This window comes from Phodopus roborovskii, unplaced genomic scaffold (assembly GCF_943737965.1).
Source record: "Phodopus roborovskii unplaced genomic scaffold, PHOROB, whole genome shotgun sequence".
NCBI classification, from domain to species: Eukaryota; Metazoa; Chordata; class Mammalia; order Rodentia; family Cricetidae; genus Phodopus; species Phodopus roborovskii.
The window spans coordinates 13028405-13046225 of NW_026126413.1; the positions used below are offsets into that span (position 1 = coordinate 13028405).

Consider the following 17821-nt stretch of genomic DNA (forward strand, 5'->3'; position numbering starts at 1 on the left):
GGAGGTGCAGGTAATGAGAGCAACCCATCGTGGGCGTCAGGAAGAGGCGGCAGGTCCCCCGCAAGGACAGTATAAATAAACTCTTAATCACTGAGCTGTCTCTCCAGCCCTCCCGTTCATTTTCTGACTAAGGAAAGTATTTTCAAGAACATTCGGTGAACACAGGAATGTCTGAAAACTAACCAATAAAGAGTACACACAAAACAGCAGGTAACTGACATTTTTATACATCTATGCATTGGTATAACATTAAAAAAAATCAGTTCTACAGCATCAGTCTTAAAAGATTAACATTTGTGGTTGTAGTAAAATAAAGTTATACAATGTTAAATGTCCTTACATTTAATTTTAATGTTAACCTAAATATTTTTAAATGTACAAAATGGCGATATCTTACATTTAAAATGCAAAACAAACAAAACAAAAAGAGTCCTGTTGTGTAGCCCAGGCTGGCTTTGAACTTGAATTCCTCCTGCCTCAGCTCTTGAGTGCTAGAATAGTGTGCACATGCCACCATATTTTATTGTTTTATTTATTTATTTTTAAAGTACTTGTGTTTCTCTCCTCTTTTTTTATTTTTGTTTTGTGTTTCGAGACAAGGTCTCACTACAGAAGTTGGACTGGCCTTGCATCTGCAGGAGTAAGTAGTGCCAATTCCACTGACAAAGACAAGCTAGGTGATTTAGCAGCGGAACTTTCTGGGCCTCTGCCTGCTCCACGTGTTACTTTGGTTTCTCTACTTTGTAACTCCTTCTGACCTTAATTGATTAACTGTCTGAATGGAAGCTACATTAGGCATAAGCCGTAATTCTACACCAGGGAAATGACTAGCTGGATTCTGCTCAATGGACGGAAACCAAAAGCAGTGCTTTTTCTTCTCCATTTAAGTTTTTTAAGACAGGATATCACGAGGTTCAGGCTGGCCTTGAACTCACTATGTAGCAAAGAATGATTTTGAACTTCTGATCTTCCTGCCTCCCAGGCATTTGACATGATGCATGGTTTATGCAGGGCTAGGGATTGAATCATCACACATTCTGGGCAGGTGCTCTATCAGCCCAGCTACATCTCCAGCATTTTATTTATTTATTTACTCATTTATTTATCTATTTGTATTTGATAGTGCTAAGGATCAGGGTCTCATCTATGCCTGCCAGGGAAATCTTCAACCACTGAGCTACAGCCCCCGCCTGCTAACCATTTCTTTAAAACAAAACAAAATATTCCTTATATATTCTTTTCATATTAAAGAATAGTAAACCATTTCTCATGAGTCAAATGTCAGCCAGGATGCTTCTTGGTAAGATGCAGTGTGCTAATGAGTCATGGAAGGAATCCAAGGAACTGAAAGGTGTCAATCACATGTGCACAGGACGAGCTGGGCCATGGGACTTGGGGATATATGCAGAGTGACACTGACTACACATAGGGAGGCACTGGGGGCCAGAACAGGTCACAAACAACAGTGACACGGCGGCTTACAGCTTCATGTGGTAAAGGTGAAGAGCACAAAGCAGGTGACCCTGGGTTAAGCGCTAAGGACTGCTTCTGGAGACTCCTCCTGTGTAGCTCATCCATTTTACCAGCATTCCTCGAAGGAATGCGGTGCTGGAAGGATATAGTGGCAGGCTCTGCTCTGCTCTGCATGCTGAAGAACTATGAGCGCGTGCAGGCCTCATAACTGCCCTATGAGGTAGGTACTATCTTAGTTTCATTTTACAGAAGAAACAGGCACAGAGGGCTAAGCAGCTTGCCCAAGGTCACAAAGTGTGACAATTGATGCTGGCCTCGAGTCCTTGTGAAGGGAGGGCCTTCCCTTGGAAGACTCTCCTGGGATGTTTTCTTAGGAGGGGACATTGAAGGAAGCCCCTTGACGGAAGGAAAAAGCAACATCAAAACTGGGACAAATGAGCTCATCATGCCCCAGTGTCATGGTATCGAAAACAACAACACATTTTAATGAGAAAGACGTGACAGTACACACAGGTGAATACACAGTCTCTCCATTCTCAGTAAGGGCTCTCTCGGTAGGTCTGAAATTGTTTTGAAATGTTTGAGTAAAATCATGCTGTTTAACCTCGGATGTTAAACCAAGCAGAAGCTGAGCTGGAAGCGCCTGCTTTCTCACCCATGAGGCCAGCATAGAAAAGCAGGGAACAAACAGTTGGGTATAAAAACAGTTTCAAGTGGGCTAAGAATAACCTTGCGTATCCCAGTTCATTACTTTATCATATTCTTGAATTCTTTGCTTTATGTGAGAAAGTTTGTTCTTGAGGTAATCACAACGCTCCTTCTTTTCCAGAAATGAAGGGTCCTACGAAAGAAACAGTCGTTACTGAGCAGCCACTTTCCTCGGCGAGTGACACAGACATGCCCGCCCTCGCACAGGAAGCAGTAGAATTACCTGCAGATACGAGCTGCATAATTAGAATAGTCATGCTTTCTATCTTCCTATCAATACAAAACAGCCCTGCTTTAGGGCCACAGCAAAAGTGAGGGGCATGTGGAGGGTAGCGAGGTACCTTTAGTAGTCAAAATACGTGCAGAGGTAGGTGTAGGAAAGATGAATAAACGTCTCTCCCATATTTTTCCCAACTCCACCCTTCATGCAATGTCACAAGCCATCAGTTATCACCAATGTACCAGGACAAGGATGCTTTGACCAAGATCACTGCTTTTACTCACGTTCTTTTTTTTCCTAAACTCTTCATGGATTCTTGAAATTCTCTCATGTTCCTAAAAAAAAAAAAAAAAAAAACACACACACACACACACTTTATTTTAGTTAAAGCATACATTTACTCAAATCATGTCTCAAAGCACACTGGGAAATTAGAACGGAAATCTGTTTTTGCCAAGCTTGGTGGCATACACCTGTAAATTTAGGACTTGCGGGCAAGCGTAGGAGCGCTATTTAAAGTCAGTCTGAGCTACAGAGGGGGACCCCGCCTCAAAAACAAACCCCCCATTTTTTGCTCAAAGCTAGAATGAAAATAGTTACCCAAAAATGTAATTCACTGGACAAACATTTGCATACTAACTACCTGCCAGGCACCGGTCTCCGAGAGTGTAACAAGCAGCTATGTATGTGACCCTGGGTAAACGGCCCATCCTAAGATTCTCCTTCCCCACCAAATAACATCCATAACCACCTCAAACGTAATCAGGAGGTTCACTTATTTGCAATAATCCTGATAAAGAGCTTGATACGTGAAAACCGTAAAAACCACCGCACTGGACAGCTCCTCCTCGTGAATCAAGTGTTTGCGTGAGAGACTGGGACTACTCAACTCCAAGAAGAGCTAATAGAAGGCTCCTCCTGGTTTTATTATACATTTTACAGTAAATACATATTTACAGTAAATATAAGATTGATGAAGAGGCTAACTCTGCAATAAGACAGAGGAATACATACACGTCCCCATGTATCCCCAAAGCCTTGTTTCCCTACACAGCTTCCTCTGCCACTTCTCTAATCATTCAGGTCCTTACCCTGACATCTGACTCCTGAGTTTTTATTGATAAAAAATATTAGATATTAGAGAGCCAGGTGGTAGAGCCACACTCCTTTAATCCTAGCACTCAGGAGGCCAGCCTGGTCTACAGAGAGAGTTCCAGGACAGGTTCCAAAGCTACAAAGAAACCCTGTCTCAAACCCCGACCCCCCCAAAAAAAAGAATAATTAGATAAATGCTTCATGTTCCACAGAAAGTTTCCTTTCATTCGCATAATTACTATCTGCACCATGGCTCTGCTCTTCGCTTTAACCCTGGTGGTCACTCGGTTGTGGCTGTCTAGGGCTGCTCCCAGCCACCCCCACAGTACTCTCTTCCCTTTGGGACTGAGATGCGTGGGGGACGCGCTGCCCCCCACCCCTCCTGAATTCTTCTACTCTGAGTGTGCCATTCGTGTCCGTCAATACTCTGACGGTTTATATCTTTGGTTGGCAAGTTCATATTTTACTTAAATAAGAAGATGAAGGGTTTAATAACTGAAGGGGAGGGGCTCAGGATGACAGAGTGTTATCTCCCACACACGAGACCGTTTGATCCCCTGCACCAGATATAAAGACAAAGAGAAGGCAGCAATGTTAAAAGACATTAAGTTGTATGATTTGTTAAACTTTCTTTTCCTTTTGTAGCGCTGGGATCAAAACCCAAGGCCTTCTGCATTACAGTGCTCTCTGACAGGAATGGAAATGCCTAGCCACCTTGCAGATCTCAAGCACTTTGGCAGATGGCAGATAGGTGTTTGGGAACCCTCCGACGCGGCACTCTGCACCCAGCCTCCACTCTGCAGGTGTGGCCACTGACCTGGAGGTTTTCAGAATGACGCGGCAGCCTGCTCATCACTGCGTCCAGCTCATCAAACTTCCTCAGGATGGCCTGCACTTCCGCAGACAGCTCTTTGTACTCCGAGAACTGGTCTTGGAACACAGCTTTATAGCGTTCTCGATCGTCGTCTGTCCGAATCACAGGGTATTTTCTGAGGGAAAATCACAAATCAGGGTGACAACTTCACCCTGCAGGAAGTCTGTGGTGGCAAACCTCCTCCCCCCCCCCCCATGCTCAGGATCCTGGGTTCTATTCTCAGAGTGGAAAACATTGTAACAGTTACCAAAACAAGCTGAATAGGTGAAGTGGGTTAGCTTACTCAGTGGCCCGACCCCGCATACCTTTTCTACTTTCCAACTTTACCCTGGCCAACAAACTGCCATCCACATAAACAACTTTAAGCACAGACTAGATGATGAAGACCCAAATGGGAGTGTTAGGAAAACCGAGATGGACTCACGCCACGTAGTCAGGCATCACGATGGGCTTGGGAATGTAGCCCGGAGGGATGTGCCCACTCAGGAGTTCAGGGGTCAATTTCGTTGTTCTCGACTCTTTGAAATTAACTTCTTGGTCTCTCTGTCTGTCGCTGGCGGCCACGTCGAACTGCAGGAAAAGAGAAAAAGAACTGGCTGCACAAGGGGTCGGCGAAAGAGCGCACCCAAGTTATCGGGAGAGAAGGGAGGTGGCGGCGGCAGGAAGAAAAGTGAAAATCGATGGCTGCAGAGTTCCGTGTCTTATACACACAAGGGTGTTCCCAAGGCAACATCTGGACAGGCATATCTGGGAAGCAACAGCACGGAAGAGGCGAGCGCCTCCCATTCCTAATCAGCATATTACAAAAGCCACTGATGGGAGGAACGTGGTGCTTCATGACTAACTCCAGTACCTGGGAGGCTGAGGCAGAAGGGTCGCTGTGAGTTCAAGGCTGCCCTTGGAAGGGGCTGCTGAGATGGTACAGCAGGGTAAGGGCGTGGGCTGGTCTGAATGAGAATGGTCCCCACAGCTCATCCGTCCCTGGCCGGTCCCTGGCTGGTGGAACTGTTTGGGAAGGGTTAGGAGGCGTGGCCTTGCTGGAGGAGGTGTGTCACTGGGGGCGGGCTCTGAGGTTTAATTCCCTTCTCAGTGAGTGTGCCCTGTCTCCTCCACTCAGGTCAAGATGTGAGCTCTCAGCCAACATGGCTGCTGCTTCCTGCCACATGACTGGGCAAGACAGACCCTTCGCCCACTGAAACCATCGCTCTAATCAAATGCTCTCTTTTATAAGTTGTCTTAGTCATGGTGTTTTATCACAGCAATAGAAAAACATCTGATACAAGGTGGTTGCTGTCAAGCCAGACGACTGGAATTTGATTCCTGACACCCACAAGGTGAAGAGAATTGAATCCCACGTGTTGTCCTTTGACCTCCATGCTCACGCTGTGGCACACACATGTGTACACATACAGGATAAAAAAATGAATGAAAATTGGAAAGCACTTTTTTTAAGTGGATGAAGGCGGCTTTGGGCACAGCTCAGTGGCATTGTGTTGTGAAATATTTGTTTAACGATGCAAACATGTGTTGCACTTGTTCAATTATGTAAAGATATGCTGCTATTTTACCTTGACTGCCAGAGGCACCTGACTGGCTAATAAAAATCTGTATGGCCAATGGAGATATAGGCGGGACTTCCGGGCAGGGAGAGTGAGGAGGAGGAGGAATTTAGACTCAGGGAAAGAAAGAAAAGAAGACGACAGGGAGACAGCAGGGGCCAGACAGACAGACAAAGGGGAAGCAGGAAAGCAGGACATACAGAATGACAGAAAGGTAAAAAGCCCTGTGGCGAAACACAGATGAAGAGAAACAGGTTAAATTAGGTAATAAGAGCCAGTGGGACATGCCTAAGCTAAGGCTGAGCTTGCAAAACTCATCATCAGTCGCCATGTCTTCATTTGGGAGCTGGTTGGTGGCCCACAGAAAATGCCACTACAGCACTGAGCTTGTCTAGTGTGCACAAAGCTCCGGCTTTGACCCCACCCCATCCTCAGTGGATGATGACATGATGAAGGAGAAGCTAAGCGCTGACTTTTTCAGGGTTTACAGCCCAGCCAAGTTCAAAATAGGAAAATCTGCCAAATTAGAAGCAGCCGGTGTGAAGGGAGGGAGCTGCACTGTCTTCACCTTCTGAAAGGGAAAGCCAACAATCCATGTTGGAAGACACTTTCTGCGGTGTGGTGGTACAACCCGCTCAGCATCTGAGAGACTACGGCAAGAGGGTCAGTTTGAGGCTAGCCTGGGCTACACAGCAAGAGCCTGTCTCATAGAAACAGGAAGGAAGCAAGGATACTCTCCAGAGGAAAGAAAAGCTTTTCTGACGTCAGTCTTCGAGAGGAGCTTGCTGGGACCATGCAGGGGACGGGGGCAGGCTTATCGTAAGTCAGGCTGAATGTTCTCAAGCTTCATCAGGCTTGGGCCCCGGGAAAGCCTATGGGTAGGAGATGGCGGATTAAAGCCTCACCCTTCAATAAAACAGTACATATTCGGAAAAGAGGGAAAAAATGGCTGAGAGAAGAACTGGGAGAGGTCTCTGCCAAGGGCAGCAGAGGGGACATAGGAGTGGAAGATGCAGAGGAATCTTCTAGAATACACAGACAGTTCAGTATTCAATTGCACGGCAGCCAGAACACCAGTCAGGGCTGGTAGATGCCAGGAGCGTCCAATATACAAGAGGTGAGGTTCAGAAAGGCTGGGTGAACCCGCTAAGGCCACACATCAACTAACCAAAGAAACTACAACTAAACTGTTTTACTTTTGTGATGCTGGAGACCGAACCCAGAGGTTTGGAGCATGCCAAGCCAGGCGTCTACCAATGCACTACACCCTAACCCAAGGCTCCCTGGTACTTTAAATGACCCATTTAATTAAATGTATATTGTCCCATGCTAAATTGCCCCGAAGTTCTAGAACGAGGCAGGCATGCCAACCACAGCTGGAGGAAAATAGGGCCCTGCCTGGAAACATGGCTGTTCGCAGATGCAGAAACATCTTTCTCCTCTGCAAAAACAAAACAAACTAACATTAAAAAAAAAAAAAAGTGCAAACATGCAATGACAGATTTTGAAGCCTTCCCTGTTGCAACGGCAGCTTTTAAAAGTCCTTGCTCGCCCACTTCCTTGCTTCTGGACTGGTCTTGAGGTTTGGCTTAACATCAGCTCACTGTAAAGCCACCGGCTCTTACCTCAACAAATGGCATAGGCCTGAGCTAGTGGAGGTTGTTAACCAGCCCCAGGAAAGGAGAAGCCCCAAGCCCACAAGCCAGACGGGAGGAGATCACATCACAAGCCACTGGGGCCCAAAGCAAGTGAGTGGGCAGAGTACAGATACAGAAACAAGGGTGCCTTGCTGGTGTGGCCTCAATGAGAATGGCCCCATGGCTCGGCCGTATGGATACTCCATCCCCGGTTGGTGGAACCACTTCAGACAGATGAGGAGGTCTTGCCTTGTTGGAGGAGGTGTGTCACTGGGGTGAGCTCTGAGCTTTAACACCCATGCCATCCTCAGTGTGTCTCTCTCTGCCTCCTACTTACTCTGAGCTGATCCTTCCACCGTGCCTTTGCTCAGCTATCATAGACTAACTCCGGATTCACAAGCCCCACATTAAATGCTTTCTTTTATAAGTTGCCACGGTGGCAATGCTTTATCGCAGCAATTGAAAAGTACCTGAGGACAGGGGGCTGGAGAGATGACTCTGTGGTTGCTCTTCCAGAGGATCCGGGTTCAATTCCCAGCACCCACATGGCAGTTCACAACTGTCTATAACTACAGTTCTAGGGGACCCAACACCCTTACACAGACAAACACCAATGCACATAAAAGTAAATTATACATAAAAAGAAAAGTACACGAGGACCATCTTCATTCTGCTGTGTTCTCTGCAGCTCACGGGGCTCTTCCTCACCCCAGTGACATTTCAGTCTTGAAAATGACTCGTGAGATTAAACACTAGAGGAAATATTTTGACTTGAATGAGTGGGTTTCTCTTTCATGGTGTCTCTCTTTGGCACTGAATTGTCTTGACTCTCGAAGCTTCTGTGCACCACAGGGTGCAGTGATCTGGAGCTCACCAACAGCCCTTAGCCATACAGCTCTGGCTTCCTGGTCAAAGACATGAATCTGGCCATGGCAGACACACTGGATGGCAGAGTCCAAAATTAATTACTTTTCTATGTTTAAAAAAAAAGTTCATGCAAATACTGTTCCTTTCATGGATGTGTGTGCTTGTTTTTGAGAGTTTCACTCTGCTCCAGTCTGGTCTGGGACATACTACGTAGCCTGGGCTGGCCCCAAACTCACGGTCACAGGTTTACCTGTGACTAGGAGAAGGCGGCTTTAAGAAAGTGTGGGACTGGGCTCCAGCCCTGGGGACAAGCACATCTGTGGAAGGAGAGAGAGGCTGCAGAGTCAAGGCTTAACACAGCCTCTTTCCTATTTCTTAACTGAAACTTGGCCTGTTAGCAAACACTGGAAATGCTCTATTATGATCCCAGAGAAAGGAATTAAAAGTCAGGACAGACATATCTACTATGCCTTTCAAACTAAGAGTGGGCTGAGTGGACAGCCTGTGAATTAGAAGCATGGAGAGCAGATCTGTCAAATGCACGCCCATGCGAGTCTTGGCATTCCTGAGTGTACACACAAGCCTGCCAACCCCTACAACTCCAGCTCCAGCGACCCTCTTATGGCCACTGAGGGCACTCACACCCACATGGCGCGCGCGCGCACACACACACACACACACACACACACACACACACACACACAAATTTTGAGGCTGGAGAGATGGCCCAGCAGTTAAAAGCGCTTGTTGTTTTTCCAGAGAACTCAGGTTCCATTCCCAACATCCTCATGGCAGTTCACAGCAATCTGTAATGTAGTTCCAGGGCATCTGACACCCTTCTCTAGTTCTCTAGTCTGTGCTACACAGACATATGCCGGCAAAAACCTCATCTCATAAAATAAAAATCTTTTTTAAAAAAATTGTAGTCAGGTGTGATGATGTACACCTTTAATCCCAACACTCAAGAGGTAGATTCAAGGCTAGCCAAGTCTACATAGAGAATTCCAGGCCAGCCAGGGCTATAGAGTGAAACCCTGTCTTTAAAAAAAAAAAAAAAAAGTATGTTTACCAAAATATCATATTCTCAAAAAAATCAAATCATAAAATATAAACAATAATGTTCAGATTACTCTACAGACCAAATGATGGGCAGGAAATTCAAGCTCAGAGAAGATAAGTAATTTCCACAGGTTCAAAGGGCAAGAAGGCAGCTTCCCTGGGGCCCTGATTCCCTGATTCAGAGCAGAGTGATTCGAAAGTTCACCTCCTCTTCTCCAGCCGCTCTGACGAACCACCGGATAGGGAAAAAGCAGGTGAGAACTCACACCCGTGAAAAGCTGGAGTTCTAGAACTTTCGATCCAGTCTCTCGGAAGTCCAATTGATTAACGGGAGTCCCTCTTAGAATATACCTAAGCCTTTTCTGCAGTGATCCATCTCTTAAGAGGCCTTTAAAAGGGTGTGTTTGGGCTTCAGCTTCCTTATCTATGAGTTGGGAGTCTGTAGGCCAAGTGATTTCCAAAGTAAGAATGCAGCCAGGTGGTGGTGGCCACATCTTTAGTTCCAGCACTTGGGAGGCAGAGGCAGATGGAGTTCAAGGTCAGTCTGGTCTACAGAGCAAGTTCTAGGATAGCCAGAGCTACACATACAAACAAAACAAAACAAACAAACAAACAAAAACAAACTGTTTCAAAAAGAAGGGGGGGGCGCATTCTATAATTATTCCTAACTATTCCAGTACCTCTCAGGATCAAGAACCAGGAAAACCTAGACATGCTGTCTGGCTCCTAGGCAGTCTGAAAGGCATGCCCTAGGACTCTGGCCCTGCTGGCCACTGAGGGCTGCTTTTCCCAGCATCTTCCTGCCTTTTTGGGTTGATTCAACTCTGCACTAAATTCCATTGGTAAATCCCACTGCCTTCAGGGGGAACAACCAGGAAGCCCATAAGATGACTCTTGTCAGCCTGGTACTGGGAAAAAAATAGTTGCAAAGTGGACACCTTTGCAAAGATGACAGATGGATAGATGGATAAACGGATGGATTTCAACGACGGGGATTAAACCCAAGGCCTCAAGCACACCAGGAAGGCAAGCATTCTACCACTGACCTTTGTTTCAAATACTTAGGATGTTTTGAACATACTTCCAAATGTTAGCATTCTGTATTGTTTTGATACTAGATCTTGACATTATCTGTTAATGAGTGCTAACATTATAAAATGGATTTCCCATGTGAAATGAGTGTGTAAGTGTGTCTGCACTGCCTTGCTTATGTTCCTGTCCTGACTTTTTCCTTCAGTGATGGACTGATGTGGACCCAAGTTGCTTACAGTACTGTGTTTTATCACAGCAATAGAAACCCTAACAGAGACAATGACCTTGAAATTGTGATTCCTCTGCATTTCCTTCCACACCCTGGGATTACAGCCATAGGCCACAATGCCCAGTTTGTGCAGTGTTAGGGAGGGAACTTAGGGCTTCATATATGCTAGGCAAGCACTCTACCAGCTGAGCTAAATCCCAGCATCAGGGAGAATGGTTTCCATTGAAGGAAATTAGCCAGCATAGTTAATAAGCCAAGAATCCCGTAGCACAGGAGGCAGAAGCAGGAACAGCATGCATTAAAGACCAGCCTGACACACAGCAAGAACTCATCTCAAACAAACAACATATAAGACCAACCACGTTCACATTGTAACAAAATGAAAAGGGGATGGAGGGAAGACGCCTAATGTGGTTCTCACAGTACCAGAAAACCTCTAAGTCTTCATCCGAGCTCAGCATCATGGTTTCACGAGTGGGCGATTCTGCTGTCAACCAATATACACAAGAGACAAATGTTTAGCAAATCTATAGATAAAGCATAACTTAAGATTAATGTAGCTCTTACCATTCTCCTTTTTGATGACAGCGATGGCTCATTTATCTGGAATAACAACGACAAAAAGAGTTAAAATGATTTCTCAAGAGACTGAAGAGATTTCTTAATAGTCTAGAGTGCTTACTGCTCTGGTGGAAACTCATTGCCCGTAACTCCAGTGTCAGAGGACCCCATCCCTTGTCTGGCCCCCACATGCAAGTGCATATTATACACAGATCTCTCTCTCTCTCTCTCTCTCTCTCTCTCTCTCTCTCTCTCACACACACACACACACACACACACACACACACACACACAAAGAAGGTATTTTGCAAATGTTTCTATCCCTTTTCACTTCTAGCCCAATCTCAATATCCAGAAGTTGACCTCCTCCTTGATGTTTGATTTCCATACTTTTTGCCTAGATTTCTGTGGGCAAATATGTAGAATCTAGGAAGCCTTGGGGCAAGTAGGAATGGAAATGTTAACAATATGATCAACTTAATTAGGGACAAATTTAAGGCAAATAATACTTTCTGTGGAATAGGAGGTTCTACTGCATCTACTGGAAGATAGTGAAATAAATATCAACTTATTTTGGGGCATACTAAATGTAGCACAACTATCTAGTATTTGCTACCGTCAAACTCAAATAATTTTAAGTGGGATTTCTTTTACATGATCTTATCCATTAGATATTACCATCCTTTTTTCCTCTATATTAATCTCATTACTTATTATTATTGTTTTTGTTTGTTTGTTTGTTTTGTTTGTCAAGACAGGGTTTTTTTGTAGCTTTGGAGGCTGGCTGTCCTGGAACTCACTTAATAGACCAGTATGGCCTTGAACTCACAGAGATCTGCCTGTCTCAGCCTCCCGAGTGCTGGGACTAAAGTGTGTGCCACAACTGCTCAGCTTTATTGCTATTTTCCATAAGAAAAATCCAAGAAAAATAAATGCAGTACTTTCCTATTTTGGAATATAGACATCTCCAAAATAACGATGAACCATTAAAAGCCAGTAGGTAAGCTGTATGTTCGACATGATTCAGTCATTCAATGTTTGTTTTCAATGCAAACAAAGTTACCATATTCTTTTGCTTTTGCTTTTTTGAGACAGGGGCTGGCCCAACAGCAGGGGTTACAGGCTTAAGCCACCATTTCCATCAGCCACACTCCCCTGTGTGTGTTTGAGTTTGTGTGTGCATGTGTGCCCGAGCACATGCTTGTGTGCATCTGTTGGGGTTGATTTATATGCCTACACATTACATATGTGGAAGCCAGAGACAAGCTAAGGCATTAGTCCTCGGGTGCCTTCCATCTTTTGTTTGAGACAGGGTCTCTATGGCCTGGAGACCTAGTGACTTCTTTCTTACTCAGGTCCCCATGCCTACCAATACCTACCCAGCTCCATAGTCCATCTTGGTGCTATTTCCCTGGGGGAGGGGAGGAGTAAATTGTAGTACTTAAGTGAGTACTTCCCTCCTGTAAGTGAAGAAACTATGTCATGGTTTTTTTCATGGAGGTTTATCTTAGGAAGGGACCAAAGCTGTTCCTCAACTTGCTCTGATGATGCGGTGTTTCAGCCAGCGCAACAGTGTGGCTAACAAGCTGAAGCACACGTGTGTGTGCAGGAACACGTTCAACAGCAGGGCGGGTAAACCCAGTCAAAGCAGGGACTCCTCAGATTCAGCTCATTTAAATACACATTCGGGCACAGACCTAGAAAGACTCTGAGCAGCAGAAAAACAAAGCAAAGCAAAACCAAAGGCGTTGAGGAGTCACCTACCTCCTGCCGCGCCATGTACTCCCTGTGCCGCCGAGCTGTCTCGTGCCTCCACAGTTTTAGGCAGACCAGGGCACCGATGAGATAAACTATCATGGTGACAAACAAGAAGATCATTGCCGCTATCTGACCTCCTTCTACCCGGCAGAAGACTGCGTTTATGGGCGTATTGAATAACGGATAGTAGCAGAGTCCACCTCGGTTGGTGTCATTCACATAGACAATGGCTGCGGCCATGTACAGGATAAACAAGGCCACGTTAACTCCAAATTCAGTCAGGGGCCACCAGTTTGAGTCCAAAAGAATGGTGCGGTAATACATGGACATGCCAAGCACCAGAATAATAATAGTGGCAACCCAAGCCAAGCCAGCCACCACGAGTACAAAAGGGGTCTTGGGGCCACTGTAATAATACCCCCCATAAGTGCTGCCCAGGCTGCCAAGACTAGCCGTGCCGTAGGGCTGTGCATATCCGAACAAGTTGTACCACTCGTTGTCCTTGTGGATGTAAGCGGTGACGCACGCAAAGACGCCGGCCCCCAGAAGCAGTTCAGCCACACCCAGAATTCTCAGCAGGCCTGCCCACGACTTCATGTAGGCGTAGCGCAGGTTGTACTCCTCCACCTTCTCGCTGTAGGTCCGCGCCGTCTGTGTGCGCCGGTCTAGGGATGCATAGGGGTCCTGGGGAAACATGGCATCGGCCTCTTGCAGGGAATTAAAGGTGCCTTCTGACCCTCCGGAAGGATCTTTGTAAGAGCTGGATGGGAGGTGGTTTGGTCTGGCCGGAGAGGCCAGAGGTGAACACTCCACACCATCTGAGATGTATCTGATATCAGATACCGGCTTATCCCATTCTGGGTCCTTTTTCTTCCCTCTGAAGAAGTTCTTCCAGGAGTCGGGGACAAAGCGCCTCACCGGCTTGAGGTCTGGTGCTATGGCTGGTTCCTCTGTGTCACTTGAGTAGAAGCTGGGGCCGAATGGTGGCTGTAATGGGAGAGGAGGCGGCGGCAGAGGATCTGCGCTCACAGCCAGCTCACTGTCGTGAAGGGACTGGAGAGTTCTTAGGGTACCACCTGGACCAGGCATGTCCCCTGGAACCTCACTGTAGCCCCTGTCCTGAATCCTGGTCCTTCCATCATTTGAAGACATTTGCAGTTTTCACACCTGTGGCCAGGATTAAAGTTATTACTTATGTCTAGTGACTTTATCCTCCATAAATAAAACCCAGTTATTTTATTCACTTAGTTGCAAAAAGGATTCAGATGGCAAGCATGATTGTATCTAAGTATTATTGTATATAAAATGACATTCTTAAACACATGCAATAATTAGATTACCAATGTTATATTTAAGTATTCTATGCCACTGCATTTTAAGAGCAGTAAATTTTTTAAATATTAGTTTTGAATTTTATATAATAAAGCATTTATTTCTAATTTATGTATGAACACTATGGACAAAATATAAAAACAAAACAAAAACTTAAGCAATACAGAATGCTAACATATCCCCAAGTACATTCTTGTTTTTTAGACATCTAAACCGAATATTTAAGTCTGAGTATGCCAGGCAGTGGTGGTGCATGCCTTTAACCTCAGCACTTGGGAGACAGAAGCAGGAGAATTTCTGTGAGTTTGAGGCCAGCCTAGTCTACAAAGTGAGTTCCAGGACAGCCAGGCCTGTTACACAGAGAAGACCTGTCTCAAAAAACTAAAAACCAAAACCAAAATACAACAAAGAGTTATCTAAGCATACCAAAATTTATTGGGTCAGTAAATACTCTGTTTTCATTAACCCACATTTGCTTTGGAATGGCCAAGGAGCCATGAAAGCAGCCTTAAAATACAGCAAGCATGTGGCCTTTTCCTTTCTAATCAAAAGTTAGCTGAGGAGCTAGGGAGGTGGCTCAGAGGCTAAGAGCACTGGCTGCTCTTCTGGAGGCCTGGGTTCAATTATCAGCACCCACATGGGGGCTCACAATCAGCTCTAACTCAAGTCTTGAGGGACCGGTCCTAACACCCTCTTCTGGCCTCTGGGGGACTGCATCCATATGGTGCATCAAAATACATGCAAGCAAAACACAGAATAGTAAGATAAGCAAGTGAAAATTTTAGCTGAGAGGGCTTGCTTCTTTCCTCCTAAAATATCAACAGTTGGCACTAGATTTTAGAAGTTGAATCCTCAGAGGTAAAAACATCAAAGTCCATGGTTCCCCAGAAGTGTAAACAGCAGCAGCCCTAACTATGCATATCACTGTTCCCAGAGCAGGATCTAAAAGCAATCTGCTGTTGCCAGGGACAACTAGAGCATCTTAGGAGTAATTTAATATAACTGAAAATTTATCTAAAGCACTACTCCCTTCCTTGATGAAAGCAATGGCCTGAATATGTATAGAATAAAAAAAAACCACTTGCTGATGAACTACTAGGTTTGAGGTATATTGAATTTCTCCCTTCAACTGTTTATTGGATATTCAACTAGACATATGGTACCAGAATTTATGACAAAATAAAACATGTGCTCTCACCTTTGCGGTGTTGAACAACTTGGAAATCCTAAGGCATTATTTTAGTTTGTAGGGAGTGCACTGCAGGCATCTGTGTTTTTGTTTCAGTGTGGCAGGGAAGTCTTCAAGGAGAAAGTGACAAGTATGCAAATAAAGGTGAAGGAGGAGACCCAGCAGATACCTGGAAGGAGTGCTCCAGACACACACACACACACAAAAACACACACACACACACACACACACACACACACACACACACACACACACACACACACAGGGCAGCTACAGCGAAAGCCCCCAAAGCCTGCTGGGACTGCCTGACATGCTAGGGAAATGCCAAATCAGAAAGCTCAGCAAGGAAGCATTAGAATGAGATGCATGGTAGAACAGAAGCCAACTGATTCCCTGCAGACCTGAAACCCACTGGCTGTTAATGGGTGATAAGAGGCCATGGGGGGGGGGGTTGGAGTTGAGGGGTGATGTGACTCCTTGACTCTGCTTGTTTTAGTAGGATCTCTGTGGATGTGGTGTTTAGAGTACCATTCAGAGGGGAAGGCTAGGATGAGGAGGCTGCTGACAGGATCCAAAGCCCATAGTGACAGCCAAGGAGATGGAGAGGCTTGGCATTCTGCACACGGAATGAAAACTATGCTGTTACAGAAGGATTTAAACAGAAGCTGAAGTGGAAAGGGTAGTACAATCACTCGCCTAAGCCCAATCCTATCTGTATTTCACTCCTCCTTCCCTGTCCTACTCCTCCTCTGCCAGGAGAGATTACTGAGAAGCAAGTGCCAGAGGGTATGGGAAGATGGCTCAGTGGTTAAAAACAATGGCTGCTCCATTCCCCATGGAGGGATACTCCCTTAACCTAGGGGCAGGAGGAAGGGACTTGTCCCTACTCCAAATGACTTGAAGGGAAGGCATCACTCTCCCTGTGGAGTGTGTCTGTGGGGGGATGGGATGGGAGAGGGACTGGGGGTCATGGGAGGGAGGGAGGGAGGGAGAGGGGGAGGGAGGAAGGCAGAGGGAACTGGGATCGATATGTAAAATAAGAAAAGCAAACAAACAAACAAACAAACAAACAAAATGGCTGCGCTTCCAGAGTACCTGGATTCAATTCCCAGCACTCATGTGGGGGCTCACAACCAATTGTCTGGTCTACAGAGCAAGTTCCAGGACAGCCAGCACTGTTACACAGAGAAACCCTGTCTTGAAGAAACAACAACAGCAATAATAACGTAGAAGCAAAAGCACAACAGACTGACCCAGGTCTGACCTAGATGAGGTACACTCATCTAGGGTGCATACGGCTTACAGAGCATCATGCTGGTTAATTTAACTCCCTGTTAAAAGTATGACTCACTGTAACGGATCCAACTCATCTTCACCTGTGGGCAACGTCTCACTCGAGTTACATCACTTTGTCGTTTAAATTAAAAAAAAAAAAACAACAACAAAGTTTTAAATGTGTACACTAGAAGAGCAAACTGTGTCCTCTCAGCAAGGAATGGTAAATGGTATTTTACCACATCTTAAATATATAGATACCCCCACGTCTTACGGGCTGCTCTACAGCCCCCTAAGCTCCATCCAGGTCGTAGAGATGGTCTTTGTTTGGTTGGGGCCAGGGACTTGAGAATGCCTGAGCAGTGGCCAGAAAAATGGTTCCCCGAGCGTCACAGGAATCAAGCCTGATTACCTTTCGCCCCTGAAAGTTTTGTCGCATCCACAGAGTGGGCTGCCTCTGGATTTGGGGTTGGGGCGCAGCGGAGCCGCAGCCTGCGCCGACCCCAGCCTTCTCGTGGCTCTCCCATGCAGCGTCCCCGCTCTGTGGCTGTACCCCCCGGTGCGCGTCCCGCCTCCGCCTCCTCTGGAAAATCCACTCCGGCTTCCGCCCCAAGGTGGCCGCTGTCCCGGTCAGGCAGCCGGGAAAGTGGCGAGGGCGGCGCCACCCGGCGCCCGGAAGAAGGCGGAGGCGGCGGTCCAGCCGGCCGCACCTGTCGCTGCTGCAGCGAAACCCTCCCGCGCCACCCCCGGAGCCTGCTCGCCCACGTGCTGGGGCTTCAGAGGGTCGCAGGCGGCTCGGAGACGTGTGCCGGGCAGAAAGCCACCCCTGCGGTCGGGTGTCCCATCGCGGACCCACTCACCTGGCCGGAATCGCGGCGCTTCCCCTCCGCTCTGGCACCGAAACTGGGCTCGGGCTCCCGAGGCGTGGTCGAGCCACAGCGCCCCGCCCAGCA

General features: G+C 46.4%; 1 protein-coding gene across 2 annotated transcripts; it reads right to left on the minus strand.

The window, feature by feature from the left end:
- Positions 1 to 1929: 1929 nt before the first annotated feature.
- Positions 1930 to 17801, minus strand: Marveld2 (MARVEL domain containing 2). 2 transcript variants are annotated; one of them, XM_051182849.1, is made up of 7 exons: positions 17729 to 17801; positions 13079 to 14239; positions 11321 to 11356; positions 4795 to 4940; positions 4314 to 4485; positions 2686 to 2736; positions 1930 to 2314 (listed from the first exon to the last, which is right to left on the minus strand). In XM_051182849.1, the coding sequence occupies exons 2-7, from the start codon at positions 14222 to 14224 to the stop codon at positions 2192 to 2194; spliced, it is 1674 nt and encodes a 557-aa protein (XP_051038806.1). In that variant the 5' UTR covers positions 14225 to 14239; positions 17729 to 17801; the 3' UTR covers positions 1930 to 2191. The 2 variants fall into 2 exon arrangements, with proteins under 2 accessions (XP_051038806.1, XP_051038805.1); XM_051182848.1 differs by lacking the exon at positions 17729 to 17801 and adding an exon at positions 17281 to 17357.
- Positions 17802 to 17821: the final 20 nt, after the last annotated feature.